At 34.7% G+C, this 24,177-nt stretch overlaps 1 protein-coding gene across 3 annotated transcripts in view; it reads right to left on the minus strand.

Annotated features, from left to right (window-relative positions):
- Positions 1 to 24,177, minus strand: part of NBEA (neurobeachin) — a 723,704-nt gene that overhangs the window by 580,918 nt on the left and 118,609 nt on the right. For 2 of the 3 annotated variants that reach the window (XM_030818536.1, XM_030818535.1), the window contains exons 7-10: positions 21,831 to 21,950; positions 19,108 to 19,254; positions 1,175 to 1,372; positions 431 to 564 (exon numbers count right to left, since the gene is read on the minus strand). In XM_030818536.1, coding sequence (XP_030674396.1) covers positions 431 to 564; positions 1,175 to 1,372; positions 19,108 to 19,254; positions 21,831 to 21,950 — 599 coding nt within the window. Of the gene's footprint in view, positions 1 to 430; positions 565 to 1,174; positions 1,373 to 19,107; positions 19,255 to 21,830; positions 21,951 to 24,177 lie in introns of those variants that run through there. The other variant, XM_030818537.1, reaches the window with a different exon arrangement.

The following is a 24,177-nucleotide window of genomic DNA, read 5'->3' on the forward strand; positions in this document are numbered from 1 at the left end:
TAATACCACTCTTTAAGATACAAATTATGTAATTGCTAAAAAATATTATTCTTCTGAATAACTTTACCCTAGTAATTTTCTTCAAACTGACAGGGTTTCATGGTCAATTCAAACCATGAGTATATGCAAATGATAAGGTCAGGATTAATATTTTTCCCTCAACTACATATTATACTCATTATGCTATCTTTGATAATAATTTTCTATTTATTGTCAAGAAAGGCATTCTTCTATGATATAACAACCTAAATGTCAGTGTTTTCTTTATTTATTGTATAAATATCTATCTCCATTAGTTCTAAAAAAATTTTTATTAGCACTTTAAGGGCAGAACTCAAATACTGTAATACATTTACACAGCACTGAGTACATCATGCATAGTCTAAGTATGTATAAAATATCAGCAATTGTACATGCAAAGAAAACTTACCAGACAGTTGTTTCCACTTGGCTGTCATTGAGCTGCCGATTATCCAACTGGGCAAAAAGTGGAAAAAGCACTTGAATCCCTCCAATTGAATGAATTGCACTATGAATTGAATGTGTTACTATCGCTTTCACATCCTATGTCCAAAAACAAAAATGTTTATTAAACTTCTATAGAATGATTTTCATCACTATTTTCTTGTTCCAAATACCGTTATAATAGAATTAGATAACATACTTGGACATTTTCAAGACATCAATTATAATTTTTATACACACATAAGACAAAAAAGTGAATACCTTTGCTAATCACTTTTAAATTTCAAATCTTAGGTTAAGACATTTTCACACTAAAAATATGAAGTTAAAATCAAACATTTTAAAATCAGAAATACTATTGACAGATTTAAAGACAAGTAATTTTAATGTTAGAGAATATTAGTAATACATTCTTAAAGCAAAGTATGTTTTTATATGTAACAACTAACTTATTCAGTTAATTGATTTAATTTCAAAGGCTATACAAGATAATAGATATGACAGATTTCCTACTAAGAAGACAAGGCCAGGGTAGAGTATATTGCTACAGAAAAGAGAGATATTCTTTAAAGTTTCACTTAAAAGATCTGCAAAAGCCAAAAAAGAAACAAAAAATCATGGATTTATAGATGAGCAATGTTTGATATATAAAATAAAGATACTGTCAAATTATCACAAGAACATGAAAACAAAGCTACAATTCACCCACCTGAAGCATTAGAGCATGTGGGGAATGCACAAAAATTGATGCATTCTCTTTTGGTGATGATTCCAGGCAGAGCTGAGCATCAGTGGCCTTAGCATTATATGTAAAAGCAATGCTACTTGCAAGTTTCCCATCATATAAAACCTGTTTATGATGTTCTGCCAAATGAATATCACTCTCAGATTTAAACTTGAAGGTACTCTGAAAAAATAAAACTAAGATAAACACTCTTTTTAAGAGCAACAATTAAACTCAAAAGTTTTAAAGCAGAGAAACATTTACAATAATAAACTACCTGTGTACCCTTCATGTGTCAGGGACTATTCAGTGGTGTTACTGACTTTGTTATTGTCACTTCAATTCAATGAGTTAGGTTTTATTATGCCAATAAAGATGCTCAGATCTTCATTTTCTAATTTAAAGTTTTTGATTACTGGCAAAATCATTTCATTAGGAAAAATATCAAACCTGGTATTATACATACATAGGATTTTACTTGACTACATCATAGCATAAGTTTAATTTTTCTTGTTAACACATTAAATAGTATTTATATAAATAAACAGTGCCTGGCACATGAATTACTTACAGAGAAAAGTGACTATATTTGAGGCTATAAAAAGTTAATATGCAAAAATATTCACATCTTTACTAAAAAGTAAATTAACCTATGAAATACCAATGCTACTCAATAATAATATCACAATATACATACTAAACTCAGAAGAGAAGTTCATTAAAACATGTTATTACTTTTTATGAAACACAAGAACTAAACATATGCCATCTATAGCAAGAAAGGTATTGTTAGATGTGGTTAAAATTGCTCTGTAGATATGAATCTAACAATGATAAATAATATTTAACCTTTGCAATAATCACATATTACTATTGCAGGTAATAGTATTTAACCTTTGCAATAATCAGTATTATTGCAATAATCACATATTGCTATTGCAGGATAAATAATCTTTAACCTTTGCAATAATCAGTATTACTATTAATTTCAACTTACAACTATGAAAACTATGAATGTTACAGAAATTAAGATGTAGAAGGGGCCAGCATGTAATTCTAAGTCTTCTGATTTATAGTCCATATTCAATGTATCGATAGTGAAATCATCCTAAAATCCTGATTCTGCCACTAATTATCTTTTTCATGCTGAGGAAATCATTAGGCTGATGTGGCTCTAATTTTCTTACTCTAATGTTATAATAAGGTTAAATCAAATGTCCCAAACTCAAGTTCTTACGGGAGGCACACAGATATGCATATAAGCAAATTGGGCCAGATAGGGACTTCCTCAAACTAGGGAAGGTTTGTCCTTTCTAAAAGTGGCCCCTACTCCTCAGCTCAAGTCAACTGTTCAGTGTTGCTAGTTCTTCCATATTTTTCAAGAGAAACATGAAATCTGAATTTTTATCTAAAATTACTGTATTTTAAAATTTAATTTAAACATTTTAACACTGTGCAGACCAAACATGTCAGTTTTTACTTCTGGACTAGTGTGTAGAGACTATCTAAAACAAAACTGGATGCAAACCAGTAATTATTAGGCATGTGCCAAGACAAGAGCAACATGAATGATTAAAAATTTGTGTATGCTGTAGTCTAAAGTACTTCATTGATAATACTTTTTTTTGAATGAGGAGGGTAGTGTTATCACTAGAATGCTTAAGAACTCAGCATACCTGCATTCAAAAAAACAGTGACTGAATTAAAACACACAGATAAGTCGTTAAACACTGAAATCAGCTTTCCGTGTCTGCATTTTACCACTGCTGAAACATTTGTACATCCCATTGTCTAGAACAAAACTCTTGCTTTCATTTTGTTCATACTGCTTACAATGGAATTAACAAGTTTTAATATATTCTCTTAAAAGATTTAAAATCATTTTGTGGAAATACAAGATATCTAATAAAACCTATCTTTATTTGGAAAAACATTGGTCTTAGTTTTTCTGAGTCCATAATACATACCATACCCTATTTTGGTTTATAGGAGGAAAACAAGTTTATGTAATAAATCTAACACTTTTAGGTTTTAAAAAAGTGTATAATGTAATTTAAATATAAGCATAGAAACCATTAAATGAGGATAATTTTCTTATCTTTCCTTATTTGTAGTATTAGGTTATTTCTATGTCTTTAAATTTATATATAAAGGTGGACATGCACAATGCTCACACCTGTAATCTTAGCACTTTGAGAGGCCAAGGTGAGGGAATCACTTGAGGCCAGGAGTTTGAGATCAGCCTGGACAACACACAGAGAGACCCCATCTCTATCAAAAAATTAAAAATTAGCCAAGTGTGGTGTCACACACCTGTAGTCCCAGATCTTCAGGAGGCTGAGGTGTAAGGATCACCAAGCCCAGGATTTTGAGACCACAATGAGCCATGATCATGCCACTGCATTCCACCCTGGGTGACAGAGTGAGACCCTGGCTCTTAAAAAAATTGTTTTAAAGACAAAATTTTACATAAAAGTATAAGCCTTTATATAAATATCAATATTTACTGTATTATTTATTTCAGAAGGATTTTCAGAGGGAATTGTTATAAAAAACTGTATGACTAGGACATGGATGAGAATGAGGAGTGATTGCAAATAGGCAGGTAGGATCCTTCTGGGGTGATAGAAATGTTGTAAATTAAATTGTAGTGATGTCTGAACAACTTTGTAAGTTTATAAAAAATAACTGACTCGTACACTTAACATTAATGATTTCTATGGCATGTAAATTACACTTCAATAAAACTGTTGAAATTATTTTAAAAGAAGAAAAGAAGGTATGAACATATTTTGTACTAATTACACTCAAATGAGTAGAGTATGAGGCATGCTTTTCAATATGGACCACTTCAGCATAACAAAGAAGGTGGGTGGAAGCAAATTTGTACTGAGCTAAGGAAATGACTCCAAGTGGTAACTGAATCCACAGAAACAAATGAAGAGATTCACAAAAGATAAATCAGAAGATCAATATAACAAAACCAACAAACATATACTGTATATTCTTTATTCTCTCAGCTTCTTTAAAAGACATAATTATATGAAGTAATAATTATGTCATGTTGGGTTGGTAACATATACAGATATTATATGTATAACAATAATATCACGAAAAACAGAGAAAATAGAGCTCTGCACAAGTAACATTTATATAACCCACTATGATAAAATTAATATAAATCTGAGGCTGATTCTAGTGAGTTAAGATGTATATGGTAAGCTCTAGTGCAATCACTAAGGTAATGTTTTTTTTATTATTATACTTTAAGTTATAGGGTACATGTGCACAATGTGCAGGTTTGTTACATATCTATCCATGTGCCATGTTGTGTGCTGCACCCATTAACTCGTCATTTAGCATTAGGTATATCTCCTAATGCTGTCCCTCCCCCTTGCCCCAACCTCACAACAGTCCCTGGAGTGTGATGTTCCCCTTCCTGTGTCCATGTGTTCTCATTGTTCAATTCCCACCTATGAGTGAGAACATGTGGTGTTTGGTTTTTTGTCCTTGTGATAGTTTACTGAGAATGATGGTTTCCAGTTTCATCCATGTCCCTACAAAGGACATGAACTCATCATTTTTTATGGCTGCATAGTATTCCATGGTGTATATGTGCCACATTTTCTTAATCCAGTCTATTGTTGTTGGACATTTGGGTTGGTTCCAAGTCTTTGCTATTGTGAATAGTGCCACAATAAACATATGGGTGCATGTGTCTTTATAGCAGCATGATTTATAGTCCTTTGGGTATATACCCAGTAATGGGATGGCTGGGTCAAATGGTATTTCTAGTTCTAGATCCCTGAGGAATCGCCACACTGACTTCCACAATGGTTGAACTAGTTTACAGTCCCACCAACAGTGTAAAAATGTTCCTATTTCTCCACATCCTCTCCAGCACCTGTTGTTTCCTGACTTTTTAATGATCGCCATTCTAACTGGTGTGAGATGGCATCTCACTGTGGTTTTGATTTGCATTTCTCTGATGGCCAGGGATGATGAGCATTTCTTCATGTGTTTTTTGGCTGCATAAATGTCTTCTTTTGAGAAGTGTCTGTTCATGTCCTTTGCTCACTTTTTGATGGGGTTGTTTTTTTCTTGTAAATTTGTTTGAATTCATTGTAGATTCTGGATATGAGCCTTTTGTCAGATGAGGAGGTTGTGAAAATTTTCTCCCATTTTGTAGGTTGCCTGTTCACTCTGATGGTAGTTTCTTTTACTGTGCAGAAGCTCTTTAGTTTAATTAGATCCCATTTGTCAATTTTGGCTCTTGTTGCCATTGCTTTAGGTGTTTTAGACATGAAGTCCTTGCCCATGCCTATGTCCTGAATGGTATTGCCTAGGTTTTCTTCTAGGGTTTTTATGGTTTTAGGTCTCACATGTAAGTCTTTAATCCATCTTGAATTAATTTTTGTATAAGGTGTAAGGAAGGGATCCAGTTTCAGCTTTCTACATATGGCTAGCCAGTTTTCCCAGCACCATTTATTAAACAGGGAATCCTTATCCCATTGCTTGTTTTTTTCAGGTTTGTCAAAGATAAGATAGTTGTAGATATATGGCATTATTTCTCAGGGATCTGTTCTGTTCCACTGATCTATGTCTCTGTTTTGGTACCAGTACCATTCTGTTTTGGTTACTGTAGCCTTGTAGTATAGTTTGAAGTCAGGTAGCGTGATGCCTCCAGCTTCATTCTTTTGGCTTAGGATTGACTTGGTGATGCGGGCTCTTTTTTGGTTCCATATGAACTTTAAAGTAGTTTTTTCCAATTCTGTGAAGAAAGTCATTGGTAGCTTGATGGGGATGGCATTGAGTCTATAAATTACCTTGGGCAGTATGGCCATTTTCACGATATTGATTCTTCCAACCCATGAGCATGGAATGTTCTTCCATTTGTTTGTATCCTATTTCATTGAGCAGTGGTTTGTAGTTCTCCTTGAAGAGGTTCTTCACGTCCCTTGTAAGTTGGATTCCTAGGTATTTTATTGTCTTTGAAGCAGTTGTGAATGGGAGTTCACTCATGATTTGGCTCTCTGTTTGTCTGTTATTGGTGTACAAGAATGCTTGTGAATTTTGTACATTCATTTTGTATCCTGAGACTGCTGAAGTTGCTTATCAGCTTAAGGAGATTTTGGGCTGAGACAATGGGGTTTTCTAGATATACAATCATGTCATCCGCAAACAGAGACAATTTGACGTCCTCTTTTCTTAATTGAATACCCTTTATTTCCTTCTCCTGCCTGATTGCCCTGGCCAGAAGTTCCAACACTATGTTGAACAGGAGTGGTGAGAGAGGGCATCCCTGTCTTCTGCCAGTTTTCAGAGGGAATGCTTCCAGTTTTTGCCCATTCAGTATGATATTGGCTGTGGGTTTGTCATAGATAGCTCTTATTATTTTGAGATATGTCCCATCAATACCTAATTTATTGAGAGTTTTTAGCGTGAAGCGTTGTTGAATTTTGTCAAAGGCCTTTTCTGCATTTATTGAGATAATCATGTGGTTTTTGTCTTTGGTTCTGTTTATACGCTGGATTACATTTATTCATTTGCATATGTTCAACCAGCCTTGAATCCCAGGGATGAAGCCCACTTGATCATGGTAGATAGGCTTTTTGATGTGCTGCTGGATTCGGTTTGCCAGTATTGTATTGAGGATTTTTGCATCAATGTTCATCAAGGATATTGGTCTAAAATTCTCTTTTTTGGTTGTGTCTCTGCCCGGCTTTGGTATCAGGATGATGCTGACCTCATAAAATGTGTTAGGGAGGATTCCCTCTTTTTCTATTGATTGAAATAGTTTCAGAAGGAATGGTACCAGTTCCTCCTTGTACCTCTGGTAGAATTGGGCTGTGAATCCATCAGGTCCTGGACTCTTTTTGGTTGGTAAGCTATTGATTATTGCCACAATTTCAGAGCCTGTTATTAGTCTATTCAGAGATTCAATTTCTTCCTGGTTTAGTCTTGGGAGGGTGTATGTGTTGAGAAATTTATCCATTTCTTCTAGATTTTCTAGTTTATTTGCATAGAAGTGTTTGTAGTATTCTCTGATGGTAGATTGTATTTCTGTGGGATCGGTGGTGATATCCCCTTTATCATTTTTTATTCCGTCTATTTGATTCTTCTCTCTCTTCTTCTTTATTAGTCTTGTTAGCAATCTATCAATTTTGTTGATCTTTTCACAAAAACCAGCTCCTCGATTCAAAAAGTCAGCAGTAACCTCTGCAGAAATAAATGTCCCTGTCTGACAGCTTTGAAGAGAGTAGTGGTTCTCCCAGCATGCAGCTGGAGATCTGAGAACGGGCAGACTGCCTCCTAAAGTGGGTCCCTGACCCCCGAACAGCCTAACTGGAAGGCACCCCCCAGTAGGGACAGATTGACACCTCACTCGGCCGGGTACTCCTCTGAGACAAAACTTCCAGAGGAACAATCTGACAGCAGCATTCGCCGTTCACGAAAATCTGCTGATCTGAAGCCTCCGCTGCTGAGACCCAGGCAAACAGGGTCTGGAGTGGACTTCTAGCAAACTCCAACAGACCTGCAGCTGAGGGTCCTGTCTGTTAGAAGGAAAATTAACAAACAGAAAGGACATCCACACCAAAAACCCATCTGTACATCACCATCATCAAAGACCAAAAGTAGAAAAAACTACAAAGATGGGGAGAAAACAGGGCAGAAAAACTGGAAATTCTAAAAAGCAGAGCGCCTCTCCTCCTCCAAAAGAACGCAGTTCCTCACCGGCAACAGAACAAAGCTGGACGGAGAATGACTTTGACGAGTTGAAAGAAGAAGGCTTCAGACGATCAAACTACTCCGAGCTACAGGAGGAAATTCAAACCAATGGCAAAGAAGTTAAAAACTTTGAAAAAAAATTAGACGAATGTATAACTAAAATGACCAATGCAGAGAAGTCCTTAAAGGAGCTGATGGAGCCGAAAGCCAAGTTTCGAGAACTATGTGAAGAATACAGAAGCCTCAGTAGCCGATGTGATCAACTGGAAGAAATGGTATCAGTGATGGAAGATGAAATGAATGAAATGAAGTGAGAAGGGAAGTTTAGAGAAAAAAGAATAAAAAGAAATGAACAAAGCCTCCAAGAAATAAGGGACTATGTGAAAAGACCGAACCTACATCTGACTGGTGTACCTGAAAGTGACGGGGAGAATGGAACCAAGCTGGAAAACACTCTGCAAGATATTATCCAGGAGAATGTCCCCGATCTAGCAAGGCAGGCCAACGTTCAGATTCAGGAAATACAGAGAATGCCACAAAGATACTCCTCGAGAAGAGCAACTCCAAGACACATAATTGTCAGATTCATCAAGTTGAAATGAAGGAAAAAATGTTAAGGACGGCCAGAGAGAAAGGTCAGGTTACCCACAAAGGGAAGCCCATCAGACTAACAGCTGATCTCTCGGCAGAAACTCTACAAGGCAGAAGAGAGTGGGGGCCAACATTCAACATTCTTAAAGAAAAGAATTTTCAACCCAGAATTTCATATCCAGCCAAACTAAGCTTCATAAGTGAAGGAGAAATAAAATACTTTACATACAAGCAAATGCTGAGAGATTTTGTCACCACCAGGCCTGCCCTAAAAGAGCTCCTGAAGGAAGCATTAAACATGGAAAGGAACAACCAGTATCAGCCACTACAAAAACATGCCAAATTGTAAAGACCATCGAGGCTAGGAAGAAACTGCATCAACTAACGAGCAAAATAACCAGCTAACATCATAATGACAGGATCAGATTCACACATAACAATATTAATTTTAAATGTAAACGGGCTAAATGCTCCAATTAAAAGACACAGATTGGTAAATTGCATAAGGAGTCAAGACCCATCAGTGTGCTGTATTCAGGAACCCCATCTTACATGCAGAGACACACACAGATTCAAAATAAAGGGATGGAGGAAGATCTACCAAGCAAATGGAAAACAAAAAAAGGCAGGGGTTGCAATACTAGTCTCGGATAAAATAGACATTAAACCAACAAAGATCAAAAGAGACAAAGAAGGCCATTACATAATGGTAAAGGGATCAATTCAACAAGAAGAGCTAACTATCCTAAATATATATGCACCCAATACAGGAGCATCCAGATTCATAAAGCAAGTCCTGAGTGACCTACAAAGAGACTTAGACTCCCACACAATAATAATGGCAGATTTTAACACCCCACTGTCAACATTAGACAGATCAACGAGACAGAAAGTTAAAAAGGATACCCAGAAATTGAACTCAGCTCTGCACCAAGCAGACCTAATAGACATCTACAGAACTCTCCACCCCAAATCAACAGAATATACATTTTTTTCAGCACCACACCACATCTATTCCAAAATTGACCACATAGTTGGAAGTAAAGCTCTCCTCAGCAAATGTAAAAGAATAGAAATTATAACAAACAGTCTCTCAGACCACAGTGCAATCAAACTAGAACTCAGGATTAAGAAACTCACTGAAAACCACTCAACTACATGGAAACTGAACAATCTGCTCCTGTATGACTACTAGGTGCATAACGAAATGAAGGCAGAAATAAAGACATTCTTCAAAACTAATGAGAAGAAAGACACAACATACCAGAATCTCTGGGACACATTCAAAGCAGTGTGCAGAGGGAAATTTATAGCACTAAATGCCCACAAGAGAAAGCAGGAAAGATCCAAAATTGACACCCTAACATCACAATTAAAAGAACTAGAAAAGCAAGAGAAAACACATTCAAAAGCTAGCAGAAGGCAAGAATAACTAAAATCAGAGCAGCACTGAAGGAAATAGAGACAGAAAAAACCCTTCAAAAAATTAATGAATCCAGGAGCAGTTTTGAAAAGATTAACAAAATTGATAGACTGCTAACAAGACTAATAAGAAAAGAAAGAAGAATCAAATAGACACAATAAAAAATGATAAAGGGGATATCACCGCCGATCCCACAAAAATACAATCTACCATCAGAGAATACTACAAACACTTCTACACAAATAAACTAGAAAATCTAGAAGAAATGGATAAATTTCTCAACACATACACCCTCCCAAGACTAAACCAGGAAGAAGTTGAATCTCTGAATAGACTAATAACAGGCTCTGAAATTGTGGCAATAATCAATAGCTTACCAACCAAAAAGAGTCCAGGACCTGATGGATTCACAGCCCAATTCTACCAGAGGTACAAGGAGGAACTGGTACCATTCCTTCTGAAACTATTTCAATCAATAGAAAAAGAGGGAATCCTCCCTAACTCATTTTATGAGGCCAGCATCATCCTGATACCAAAGCCTGGCAGAGACACAACAAAAAAAGAGAATTTTAGACCAATATCCTTGATGAACATTGATGCAAAAATCCTTAATAAAATGCTGGCAAACCGAATCCAGCAGCACATCAAAAAGCTTATCCACCATGATCAAGTGGGCTTCATCCCTGGGATTCAAGGCTGGTTGAACATATGCAAATGAATAAATGTAATCCAGCATATAAACAGAACCAAAGACAAAAACCACATGATTATCTCAATAGATGCAGAAAAGGCCTTTGACAAAATTCAACAACCCTTCATGCTAAAAACTCTCAATAAATTAGGTATTGATGGGACGTATCTCAAAATAATAGGAGCTATCTATGACAAACCCACAGCCAATATCATACTGAATGGGCAAAAACGGGAAGCATTCCCTTTGAAAACTGGCACAAGACAGGGATGCCCTCTGTCACCACTCCTATTCAATATAGTGTTGGACGTTCTGGCCAGGGCAATCAGGCAGGAGAAGGAAATAAAGGGTATTCGATTAGGAAAAGAGGAAGTCAAATTGTCCCTGTTTGCAGATGACATGATTGTATATCTAGAAAACCCCATTGTCTCAGCCCAAAATCTCCTTAAGCTGATAAGCAACTTTAGCAAAGTCTCAGGATACAAAATCAATGTACAAAATTCACAAACATTCTTGTACACCAATAAAAGGCAAACAGCCACGTCATGAGTGAACTCCCATTCACAATTGCTTCAAAGACAATAAAATACCTAGGAACCCAACTTACAAGGGACGTGAAGGACCTCTTCAAGGAGAACTACAAACCACTGCTCAATGAAATAGGATACAAACAAATGGAAGAACATTCCATGCTCATGGGTTGGAAGAATCAATATCGTGAAAATGGCCATACTGCCCAAGGTAATTTATAGATTCAATGCCATCCCCCAAGCTACCAATGACTTTCTTCACAGAATGGGAAAAAACTACTTTAAAGTTCATATGGAACCCAGAAAGAGCCCGCATCACCAAATCAATCCTAAGCCAAAAGAACAAAGCCAGAGGCATCATGCTACCTGACTTCAAACTATACTACAAGGCTACAGTAACCAAAACAGCATGGTACTGGTACCACAACAGAGACATAGATCAGTGGAACAGAACAGATCCCTCAGAAATAATGCCATATATCTACAACTATCTGATCTTTGACAAACCTGAAAAAAACAAGCAATGGGATAAGGATTCCCTGTTTAATAAATGGTGCTGGGAAAACTGGCTAGCCATATGTAGAAAGCTGAAACTGGATCCCTTCCTTACACCTTATACAAAAATTAATTCAAGATGGATTAAAGACTTACATGTGAGACCTAAAACCATAAAAACCCTAGAAGAAAACCTAGGCAATACCATTCAGGACATAGGCGTGGGCAAGGACTTCATGTCTAAAACACCAAAAGCAATGGCAACAAGCGCCAAAATTGACAAATGGGTTCTAATTAAACTAAAGAGCTTCTGCACAGCAAAAGAAACTACCATCAGAGGGAACAGGCAATCTACAAAATGGGAGAAAATTTTCGCAACCTCCTCATCTGACAAAGGGCTAATATCCAGAATCTACAATGAACTCAAACAAATTTACAAGAAAAAAACAAACAACCCCATCAAAAAGTGGGCAAAGGACATGAACAGACACTTCTCAAAAGAAGACATTTATGCAGCCGAAAAACACATGAAAAAATGCTCATCATCCCTGGCCATCAGAGAAATGCAAATCAAAACCACAGTGAGATACCATCTCACACCAGTTAGAATGGCGATCATTAAAAAGTCAGGAAACAACAGGTGCTGGAGAGGATGTGGAGAAATAGGAACACTTTTACATTGTTGGTGGGACTGTAAACTAGTTCAACCATTGTGGAAGTCAGTGTGGCGATTCCTCAGGGATCTAGAACTAGAAATAACATTTGATCTAGCCATCCCATTACTGGGTATATACCCAAAGGACTATAAATCATGCTGCTATAAAGACACATGCACACATATGTTTATTGTGGCACTATTCACAATAGCAAAGACTTGGAACCAACCCAAATGTCCAACAACGATAGACTGGATTAAGAAAATGTGGCACATATACACCATGGAATACTATGCAACCATAAAAAATGATAAGTACTTGTCCTTTGTAGGGACATGGATGAAACTGGACACCATCATTCTCAGTAAACGATCACAAGGACAAAAAACCAAACACCGCATGTTCTCACTCATAGGTGGGAATTGAACAATGAGAACACATGGACACAGGAAGAGGAACATCACACTCCAGGGACTGTTGTGGGGTTGGGGGAAGTGGGAGGGATAGCATTAGGAGATAAACCTAATGCTAAATGACAAGTTAATGGGTGCAGCACACCAACATGGCACATCGATACATATGTAACAAACCTGCACATTGTGCACATGTACCCTAAAACTTAAAGTATAATAATAATAAAAAAAAAATTCAGAAGGAAGAACTTCGATGGAAAAAAAAAAAAAAGACCTTGTATTAGCTTGGTCTGCTATGAAAAAGTACCAGAGTCTGAATGGCTTAAATAAAAGAAGTTTAATTTTTTGTAGTTCTGGAGGCCGTAAATCTGACATATGGGTGTCAGCAGGGTTTTCTTCTGAAGACTCTTTCCTTGGTTTGAAGACAGCCTAACCACCTTTTCTTTCCTGTGTCTTCACATTGTCTTCCCTTTGCGTGTGGCTGTGTCCTAATTTCCTCGTCTTTATACGGATACTAGTCACATTGGATTAGGACCCAATAACCAAATGACCTCACTTAATCTTAATTACCTCTTTAAAGACCCTGTCTCCAAAAACAGTCAGATTACAGGCTACTGAGGGTTAGAATTTTAGTGAATTTTAGGGGAACATAATTCACCTTTCAACATACCTCAACTATTTTAAAAATGGCAAGATGGAGAATGAAGATAACACATGCAAAAACAAATTAACTGTATTTTCAGTAATTATAACAATTGGGCATTATTGGCATTGTTATTCTGAGACTGTTCTTTATGTATAATTACAGGATTTTCTAATCTATTATCCTGTGTCTATTTGACAATCAGTATCCTCAATGAAAAAGAAAGGAGATTTAACTTCAAGCAGGTCAAGTTAAAACACCACACTCTCCTGCTTTTTCTCCTTATTCCCTTGCTCTCGTTCTCCTTTGCTGGTTCCTGTGCATCTCCTCAACTTACAAACACTGGCTCTCCCAAGGACTCATTTCTCAGTTATCTTTTTCTCTGAACTCACTTCATTGGGACCTAAATCCAGTCCTTTACCTTTAAATCCTATCCATATCCTGCCAATGCCAAATTTCTATCTTCAACCTATATGTCGCCTCTGAACTCCAGACGTTCTTCATTTTTACATTTAGATGTCTATCAGGCATCTCAAACAACTATGTCCATAACCTATGTCCATAACCAAATATTTGATCTTCTCTTCCAAAACTTATTTCTTCATAGTCCTCCCCATCTCAGTAAATGACAACTCCATCAGCTCAGTTTTTCAGCCTAAAATTCATGGGGTTACTTGCTCCTCTCAATCCCCTCTTGCTCCCTTACCCCATGTTCACAGTGACAGAAAATCCTACTGGCACTACCTCCAAAGTATATCCAAAACCTGACCTTTTAGAGTCTTAGATATTTTAGATATGCTTTATCAAAAATCTAATCGAGTCTCAATACTTTCCAGAGCTCTTTCACTAAATAACTGCAACAGCCCCGTAACTAGTCTCCTATTTCCACCTTTTCTCCCTATTTACCAAAGTAACCAGAGTGATCCTTTTCAAACTGGTATCAGGCTCAAAACTTTTCAATGGCTGTTCCTCTCACTCAAGATCAAAAATAAAGTCATAATAATCCTCTGAAAGCATGTAATTGTTCTCTGAATTAATCTTCTTTGACTCTTCCCCTTGCTCCTTCTGTGACAGTCACAGGAAAACAGTCACAATATTCTTTAATCTGTGAAGTAAGCTTCTGCTAATGGCCTTTATTCTTGCTCTGGCATTTGCCCTTAAAGCTCTTCCCCGTGTATCCACTTGGCTAGCATCAACTTCCAACTTTTTTGCCTGCTTTGTGTGTCTCATAGCTCTTATCACCATATAGACACTATATATTTTTCTTTTGTTTTGTAATCTATCTACTCCCATGATACTGCACACCCTACTTCTCCAAAATACAGGCAGGGTTTTTTGTTGGTTTTAATTGTTATATCCCTAGCATCTAGAACAGTGCCCAACTGTTTAATGAAAGAATGAATGGATGAATTAGTGAAGGCTAATTATTTGTATTTAGTTTACCTTATCTGTAGTAGCTAGCATTGATTTATTTTGTTTTTCCTTTCAATTGAGCTTTTGTTACCTTTAATTTTAAAGATGGGTCTACAACATATGCTGTGGGTAAATGAAATACTGGATACATATTTGGCCTATCATTCAAGAAAAGACATGCAATTTTGACTTTGTTAATTTTGTTTTAGCCACTGAATTGTAGTCAACATCATTCTATCAAGACACATTGTAAAATACAGTAACTTTTCAACTACATAGGTGCATTTATAACCTCTCCACAAATCTTTGTTAGTTGTCATATGTATTACATGTATATACTCCTAATCATCCAGGTTTTCTTCTTCAGTCAGTAATGACAGTCAAATAACAACAAATTTCTTTAATTTTCTTTCAAAAGATTTAAAGAATATTTTCACTAGAAAAAAATTCTAGGTTGACAGATTTTTTTCTTCCTTTCAGAACTTTAAGGATTTTGTTCCACCTCTAGCGCTTTCCTGCTTTCTGATGAGATGTGTACAGATATTCAAATTATTGTTCCCTTATCAATGTCTAGTTTTCCTCTGCCTGCTTTCAAGATTTTCTCTTTATCTTTGGTTTTCCACACTTTGACTGTAATGTGTCTACTTTGGTTCTCTTTGCATTTATTTTGGTTGGAGTTTTCAGAGTTTCTTCAATCTATAAATGTAAGCCTTTTACCAAATCTGAGAAGTTTTCTATCATCACTTATTCAAATATTTTTTCTGGATCTTTCTCTTATACTGTGCCTATTAGACCTTTCAAAATTGCCCCATACATCTCTAGGGTTCTATTTTTTTACCCCAATCTTTCACAACTCTCTTCAAAGTTTCTATCAATCTATATTCAAGTTCATTTACTTCTCTATCATATTAATTCTGCTAATAAGCCCATACAGCTTATTTTTAATTCTGATATATTTTTCAGTTCTAGAATTGCCATCTGACTTTGTTTTATTTCATGGCTGATACTTCCTATCTTTTAATTCATTATAAGTAAATTTTTCTCTACCTCAGTAGTTATAATAGATCTCATGTGATATTTCCAACACGTGGGTTATCTTGGTGTTGGTATATGATGATTTTCTCTTCCCTTGAATAAGTCACATTTTCCTATTTTTAGAAAAAATACTTTTGGATTATATGCTAAATTTTGGATTATATGCTAAATTGTGTGACTATTACTCCGTACAATATTGTAGAGAAACTTTCTGGCCAGAAAGTTTCCTATAAAAGCAAAAAATGGGGATATCAGTCCATGCAGACCAACTCTTCCATATTTTGACTACCCTCCAAAGCCTGCCTGCTTTTATTCAATCTCCATAACCCTATAGATGTTATCTATATTATGTGCAGAGTTTACAAATGGTTATTTGTGAGAAGATCAGTTTGTTAGAAGCTCACCCCTCCATACAAGTATTGGAAATCCTCTGAAGTGAATTTTAATTTTGGAGGTTGTGTTATACTTTTTCTCTTATCACTTAGAACTTTATTATGATATAGCGATTCATAAAACCATTGTTATCATATTCATAAATGAAGGAGAGAACTCAAAGCTACATTTTCAAATATCTGGCAAGGAAGACTAACTGCTTGCCACACAGGGTTAACATAACACTGAGAAAATATCTAGTAATAATTATAAAATATAAAAACTTTGTTAAAATCTGATTCGCAAGCTTATGTCAAAGGGCCACCTGATACACAAGATTTTATAAACTCGAAGACATTAAATAACCCCAAATAGAGATCCACAGTAAACTTGTCTGATAGTAAATTTTACCATACTAGACAAATCTACAGTGAGATTTTCTGTATTTTAAATGTTTTCTGAATTTCTGTATTCTATTTTCCAAACTGAATGGTATATTCAGTTAATAAGTGACACCCTAACTTACTTACTCTTTCCAGAAAATAACCAAGTACAGAATATTTACTGATAAACTGCAATGCTTAAAACCAAACATTCGACAGAATAAAAATTACCTAGCACTCCAGTGACCAACAAGTCAAAATCATTTGTGACAGGCTCCATTGAATATATAGTTTGATGACATTATTTGAAGGTAGAATTAACTTATTTTATTAATTTCAAAGCCCATATGTTGACATGCTATCTACACTAAGCTCAGAATCATAAATATTGTCTGACCATTACAATGAAAGAAAGTTCCATATAACTTAAGGCAAAAAATATAAATACTATTTTATTATACAACACTAAGTAATTTAAACTCCATTTGTGATTTATCCAAATGTCCACTAGTTATTATATTCTCTACACCTTAAAAATTCCACTGTAGCCCTCTACCCCTTCACTCACAGGAAGTGACTTTACCAAGATAATTGTGACTATAATGTGTGAACTACTCAGCTTTTCTTCTGTCAAAACACAATCTGATCATATGGATCCCTCCTTCCCTATATTCTCTGAATTTCTGAAAACAAAAAGCTTTTTAATATAAAAAATTTTTGCTGATGTCTGTCATGGTAGCAATTGTACTTATAATATTTACAAATTGAGAAAATGCATTTACGCTTGGATTTCTCATCAACCCCCACTAACAACAATGGGTGCAGTGAGCTGAGAACTTTCAAAACTTAATAAAATACTCCCTGATGTAATGCCCAAATTGACAGGTATATCTCTTAAAAGTTCTGACTTTAGGTACTCTACTGTGTGTTAGGATACTAAGGATACACTATGTCACATGAGCTGTGTACACATGATGACAGGGTTACTGCTCATTATCACTGCTGTTAAAAAGAATGACAAGGAAGACATGTGAAAAGAATACTACAAATTACAGAGTTTGCAAAGCTGTTCAGGACAAAGTTTGCTTCTTTGTGAATAGAAGAATTACAAAATTCTTATATTCAGCCCTTTTCCTTGATGTTGCCAGGAAGCTCCCATCAATTCTGAAATTTAACATTAGCAATCATATTGGATTTGTATTTTCTTGATATTCTACCTTTTTATATTTCATATATTTACTTGTCACTCTATTTAATATCATTCTATTAGAGCTTAAAAAGACACTGCAAGTATTTTATGAAACAACTCAAAGAACTAGGAAAGAAAAGCATGCAGCATATTAATAAAAAATGTGAATTACAAAAATATTCCTATGCAAGATCAACAATGGCAGAACCAGGATGCAAACCCAACAAAAAGACCCATGAAAGAAAAAGTAACTGTACAAGCACAAATTCATTTCTAGAGCTAGTAAGACAAAAGCAAAAATGATATGGAAAATATATGATAGCAAGTATTGTTACCTTGACATAAAAATAATAGCATTATTATTCTTCAATATTATTATGGTTATTCAAGTCACTGAGAACAAAAAGATCTTTTAATATGGGTAAATTCAAACTTTCCTCTCTCTCTCTCTCTGTATATATATATATATGACATAAAAAGAGAAATACTAATGCAAAAATACAAACGCCAAAGAGGGAATATTTTTTAATATTTACTACTCCTTTCCATAACACAATCTTCACATTAATTATTTGAGTTCAATAAAAAACCACACTTCCATACAAGACAAGTACTCCTTCAGAATTATAAACACTTTGACTATAATGTGTAATTCTCTTTCAGCTCCAAGTAGTTTGAGACTTCACAATTCCAAATGTGATTTAAATAGAACCCTAATATACTCCCCTAGGCAGATGTACTACACATTTAAAACTAACTCATATATGTGCATGCTCTATCTTACCTAGAGTCTTTGTTTTTAAAGTTTAAAAAACAATAAGAATATGATAAATTACATTAATTAGTTTTGCTAAATTAATATACTCACTACTGTACCTACTTCCTCACTTAGTGCAATTAAAGCAAAAATATAAGCTATAATTGAATAATTTCAGGCCCATGAAATATATTATCTTAGTTTCCTTCTAAATCTTTAACTCTTCTTTCCAAGTTACCAGTAATATTAACAAATTCTTTATTATGTTCATTATGTAATATGTATATTTCAAATTTTTGTATTTTAAATACTACATTAAGCAAAACAGTTTTATAAGATTTATTATTTCAGAATTGTTAACAAAAGGCATGCCATCAATATTAGAAAATATTCTGAAGAATAAAAAAGTTTATAAAAACAGTTGAGAAAAAAGCATCTTTGAACCAAAAATAAACACATAATAAACATTGACTACATTTCAAAAAATAGAAATGACTCTTAAACCGTATTAAAGAAAGATTTTCACTAAAAATTATATTACACCACATTTTACATCTAAAACTCTCCATAGAATTTATAAAATTACAGTTATTACTACCTTATATCCAGGTCCTAACTGATGAATTGCAAATATCTGTGCTGGGTTGAGTGCTTCACTGAACACATACACGGCACCAAGTTGACCACAGAATACCCTATTTGCATCAGCAGTTTCTGATGATCCAAGAAAGCACTTGTCATAGCTCTATTTTTAAAAGTCATAAAAAAATGCATTATTTTTAATGACAAAAAGGTTTAAATCCTTAAATCGGCTTTCATTATCATGAATATTTTAAAATATAACAATAATAATAGAAGAAAGCATCAATTAAGACTTTACTATTTTAATAATAAATGCCAGTCAAGTTTTTTGGGAAAAATGATCAGTTACATGTTTCACACTTACATATAAGCAAACAAACAATAGCCACCTATTAAATCTTCAGACTTACCACTTTTCAAATATTATAGTTAAAGGCAAAAGAGCTTATAATTATTTATTTACAAAAGTTAAACTAATTTAAAACTGTAATGATGTACAACGATCCATATATAGAGAGATTGATCTGAATCAAGGGAATGACTATTCCAAAATTTAATCATGAACACATAGGGTCTAATTTTTTTTATTCTACTTTATTTTTGAAATTACGAATCTATTCCTCTATTCCTCCATATTAAGTAAAAGACACAAAGAAAATCAATCCCTTCCCATATATGAGTAGGAATTACACAGAATCAAATAAACAAGAAGACTAAGATCTGCTGCTTAAAGCTGATGGTACAGTGCTCTCCACATAAGGAATTCAACACTGAAGAAGCCAAAACCTTGATCTTTCCGGCCTCTACTTCTTACACCCAGCCCACCCAAACCAGGGAAGGCAGTCATGGCTCAGTTCCTTTCTCCTATCCCAACAGGCTATTTCACACCTTAGAACGAATAAGCAAAAATTATATATGTAAGAAGTACTTTTGGTACTTCAATAAAGTAACAAAAAACAATGTGAATGAGGTACAAAAGCAAAAAAAAATTGTCGTCATTAAATATGCAATCTTTAATTAGAAGTATAGGAACTTTAACTGCATCAAGTATGTATATATGTGTTATTATCTAGAATTCTCCACTTCTTAGGGCACTATTAACAAGTAACCAAAAAACTAAGTCTTTTCTTTCCAAGATACTCTCTTATCATTTAATGAGTCAAGAAGACCACTGGGGTTTCTTCCACTCTATAATAAAAAGACTGTGGAGAGATCTCCTCTGGAGAGAAGATAAAAAGCAGAATTTCATCTGTGCATTCTAATTCTGAAAACAACATTCTATTAAATATTTATTGGTTGTGGCTCAACTATGAGTTTCTACGGCAGAGAAAAGCAACTTTTTCTATAAAGGGACAGACAGAAGATATTTTAAACTTTGCCTGCCACACCTGGTTTCTGTCCCATTCTTCTTTGATTTTGTTTGTGTCTCTTAAAAAAGAAAAAAAAAATCTTTAAAAATTAAAAGCCAAGATTCTTAGCCCCCAGCTTACACAAAACCAGAAACAGGGGGAGGGTCAGATTTGGCTCATAGGGTGTAGTCTGCCCAGCCCCGATCTAGGGGACAAACTGTGGACCATATGCACAGTGCTAGTTAAAAGAATACAAGACAGGATAAGCAAATCCCTGCCCTTTGGGAGATGAAAGCCTAGAGAGATGCAAACAAAACTGAGAAATGAATTGTGTTTAAGAGGTAAGTTCTTATAAAACCAGGTATGCTTGAAGGGTTGTATATTATTGAGCTTAGAGGTACTTTCAGCATTAAAACAAACCTTTCATTTTGGCTCTGACAGGCCGGAATGTAGACAATGGAAAGCCCAAAGTAGAGAAACCATAAGGACCCTTGAGGTTTTAATTCTAGTTATTCTCTACCTAGAATCCAACTGTGTTACTTCTTCCACTGCTAACATACTGGTAGAAACTAATATAGTCTCTTTGTTTTATTGCAATAAGCGATTTAAGTGATCTTCCTGCTTCTGTAATTTCCCTTCAAAATATTCTCAATACTGCAGGCAGACTGATGGTTTTAAAATAGAAGCACACATCACTTGTCTGCTGAAAACCTTCCAAGGATTTTTAAGCTGAGTAAGATGTGAAAACCCAGGACTTGTTTGCTTATGAAGGCCAAAATGATTTCTGCCTAACCTCATCTCTTAATATTATTTTGCCTCTTCCTCCCTCTGCTCCAGACAAATTGCCTTTTCCTTGAACTTTCCTATTCTGCCTCAAAGCATTTGCACTCACTGTTCCCACTGAATAGAAGAAGTTTCCCACATACCTTGCTCGTTCAACTCTTCCTACTAAAATCATCTCTGGACCATCTGGCTTCTCCCTTCCCTATACCTACTTTCTGTATCCTCAATTTATTTTCTCCATAGCATTTATCACTATGTAATTAATAATAGTGACTATCTGTTATACTTCTGTTTAAGGTCTTCTTTCCATATCTAAATGAGGGGTAAACCACATTTTTTAGTGCTTGATGCTGGAAAAGACAGAACACAGGATTCATGGTTTTTGATCCAAAAAACTTAAAACTTTGGCTAAATGTTTGTTTTTTATCACTAATTATGTCTTTTAGAAATTTTCTTATACTAAATTTAACAATGAAAGATTCATTTAATAAAAAGAATAAACTTTCAAAGTTTTAAGTTTCTACCAAACTATTTTATTATTCAATTCTTATTGTAATGATAGATCATACTCTCAAATTAAAACACAGACAGAAAAATAAAGACTTACATCATTTGTGTTAACATGCCAAGCCATATCACCATAAGATACCAGTTGTCCATTAACATAACACCGAATTTCACTGTTCCTCCATCGATTGTAAATGTGGACAATGCTGATCATGTACCACTTAAATAAAAAAATTAAATATATCAATATGTAATGTTTGGTTGTTACAGTCTAAAATGCAATTACAACGTTCATAAAACCCTACAAGAATATGCTGACAGGACTATTAAGGATCATCTAATAGCACTTCATCAAGCTCCTCCTCCCATTTCTCATTTCACAGATGATAGAAGTTGCACATAAAGAATATTCCTGGAGAAGACAAGAACTACAACCCCTTGATCTCCAGTGTGACGTTCCTTCCACTATACCAAGATTCGAAATTGTGGAAATACAATTTATTTGTGTTCATTCATTTAAAATTTACATTGTGCCAGGCACTGCAGATACCCAAGACTGACCAGTTCTCTAGAATTTACGAGCTAGTAAGCGAAATATATATGACACAATTAAACAAATGTAGAATTATAAATCATGGTGATTACAGTGAAGAGAAAAAGAACAGTATAAACTGAAAAAGAACAAACAAGGATTCTACTTTGGATTGCATGGTCAGGAAAGATCTGTCAAAGAAACAACATTTTAGCATTTATAAATAAGATTTAGGTAGCTTCAATTTCACAATTTAGATTTAGTAAATCCAGTGATAATTATATATTTAATAACTTAATGTGGGAATATTTATTAAGAATAAATGAATGAGTTCATATTAAGTGCCCATTTTATAGTTACTGGTATCAAAAAGCATTTTAAGTATCTCTTTTAATATGGATGGTTTGATTTCTGAAATAACCTTTAGTCTCCTGAGAGTTAATAGCCTAAAATTGAGAATATAGAAATATTTTTTTCTAAAGTATAGAAAAATACAAATGATTTGTAAACATTTGAACAAGTATGCTTTCTGAAGTTAAGGGGGGAAAATTAACTGGTTTCTCCCTCCCACCAAAATATAAACTACAAACTTTGTTCTACAGATTATTTAAATGCACTATTCGATTATTTCATATATATTTTCAGAAATAAAAAGTTATAATAATCCTTAATCACTAAAATATTAGTTATTTCAAGGTATCTAAAATACTTTGAGCAAAATTCAATTTTGTTCATTTCAACTTAGCAAATAAAAATAGATTGGGCACGGTGGCTCATACCTGTAATCCCAGCACTTTGGGAGGCCAAGGTGGGCAGATCAACTGACGTCAGAAGTTCAAGACCAGCCTGGCCAACATGGTAAAACCCCGTCTCTACTAAAAATACAAAAATTAGCCAGGCGTGGTGGCATGTGCCTGTAATCTCAGCTACTAGGGAGGTTGAGGCACAAGAATCACTTGAACCTGGGAGGCAGAGGTTGCAGCTAGCCAAGATTGCACCACTGCACTCCAGCCTGGGTGACAGGGCAAGACTTTGTCTCAAAAAAAAAAAGAAAAAGAAAAAAAAAAAACTGTGTTAAAAAACTCAAAAAAGTCCGTAATACAAAACAACAGTGTGCTTCTATAAAAGCGAGGTCAGGTCAAGACATTTAACTATCTAAAACGCACATCCTTTTTTAAGTTTTTTCATTCCAGGTAATCATTAATTTACGGGAAACTAAGTCTTTCACTTGATTTGAAACCAACATATATGTTAACCCCGATTAAAATCAGAACAGAAAATCTTTAATGTATTCATTTAACAATTGTTTCTAAATATTACAAAATTATCAAGAAAAAACCGTAAAAAAGAGTGTCGAATAAATTTAAGGAAAATCTTATAGAATTTTACAAGTATAAGAATTAAAGTTTGCATATATTACCTTCACTGAATTTGAAAATATTCAACCAGAATGCTATCTAAATAACACAGAAGACACAAACTTTATATTGTGGAGTAAAATGTGTAAAAACTTTGCATTTCTAAAGAGAAGAGACACAAATAAATGCCTATATATAGGCAAAGATTTCCTGCCCAAAGACAGTTTTAAGATAAATACTAGATGTATTATTATACTTATTGGTGTACTTACTATAAAAAAAGTACTCATTCAAACAATACTTACCGAGTTCTTACTACTCCAGATAATGTACTGAGCAGGAAGAATTTTACTTCATAAAGACATGAATTGGATTCCCAAGTTACTAGCTCTATGGCTTTTGGCAAATTACTTAGTATCTCTGAACCTATTTTCATCTCTGAAAAAGGGGAATAATAATGCCTACTTTGTGGATTCCTTGTGAATATTATAAATAGATAATGTATGAAAACTATGAAGAAAAGTTCCCAATGTATTTGGCACCCATAAATAACATAC

The sequence above is a fragment of the Nomascus leucogenys genome, chromosome 9 (genome assembly GCF_006542625.1).
Source record: "Nomascus leucogenys isolate Asia chromosome 9, Asia_NLE_v1, whole genome shotgun sequence".
Classification (NCBI taxonomy): Eukaryota; Metazoa; Chordata; class Mammalia; order Primates; family Hylobatidae; genus Nomascus; species Nomascus leucogenys.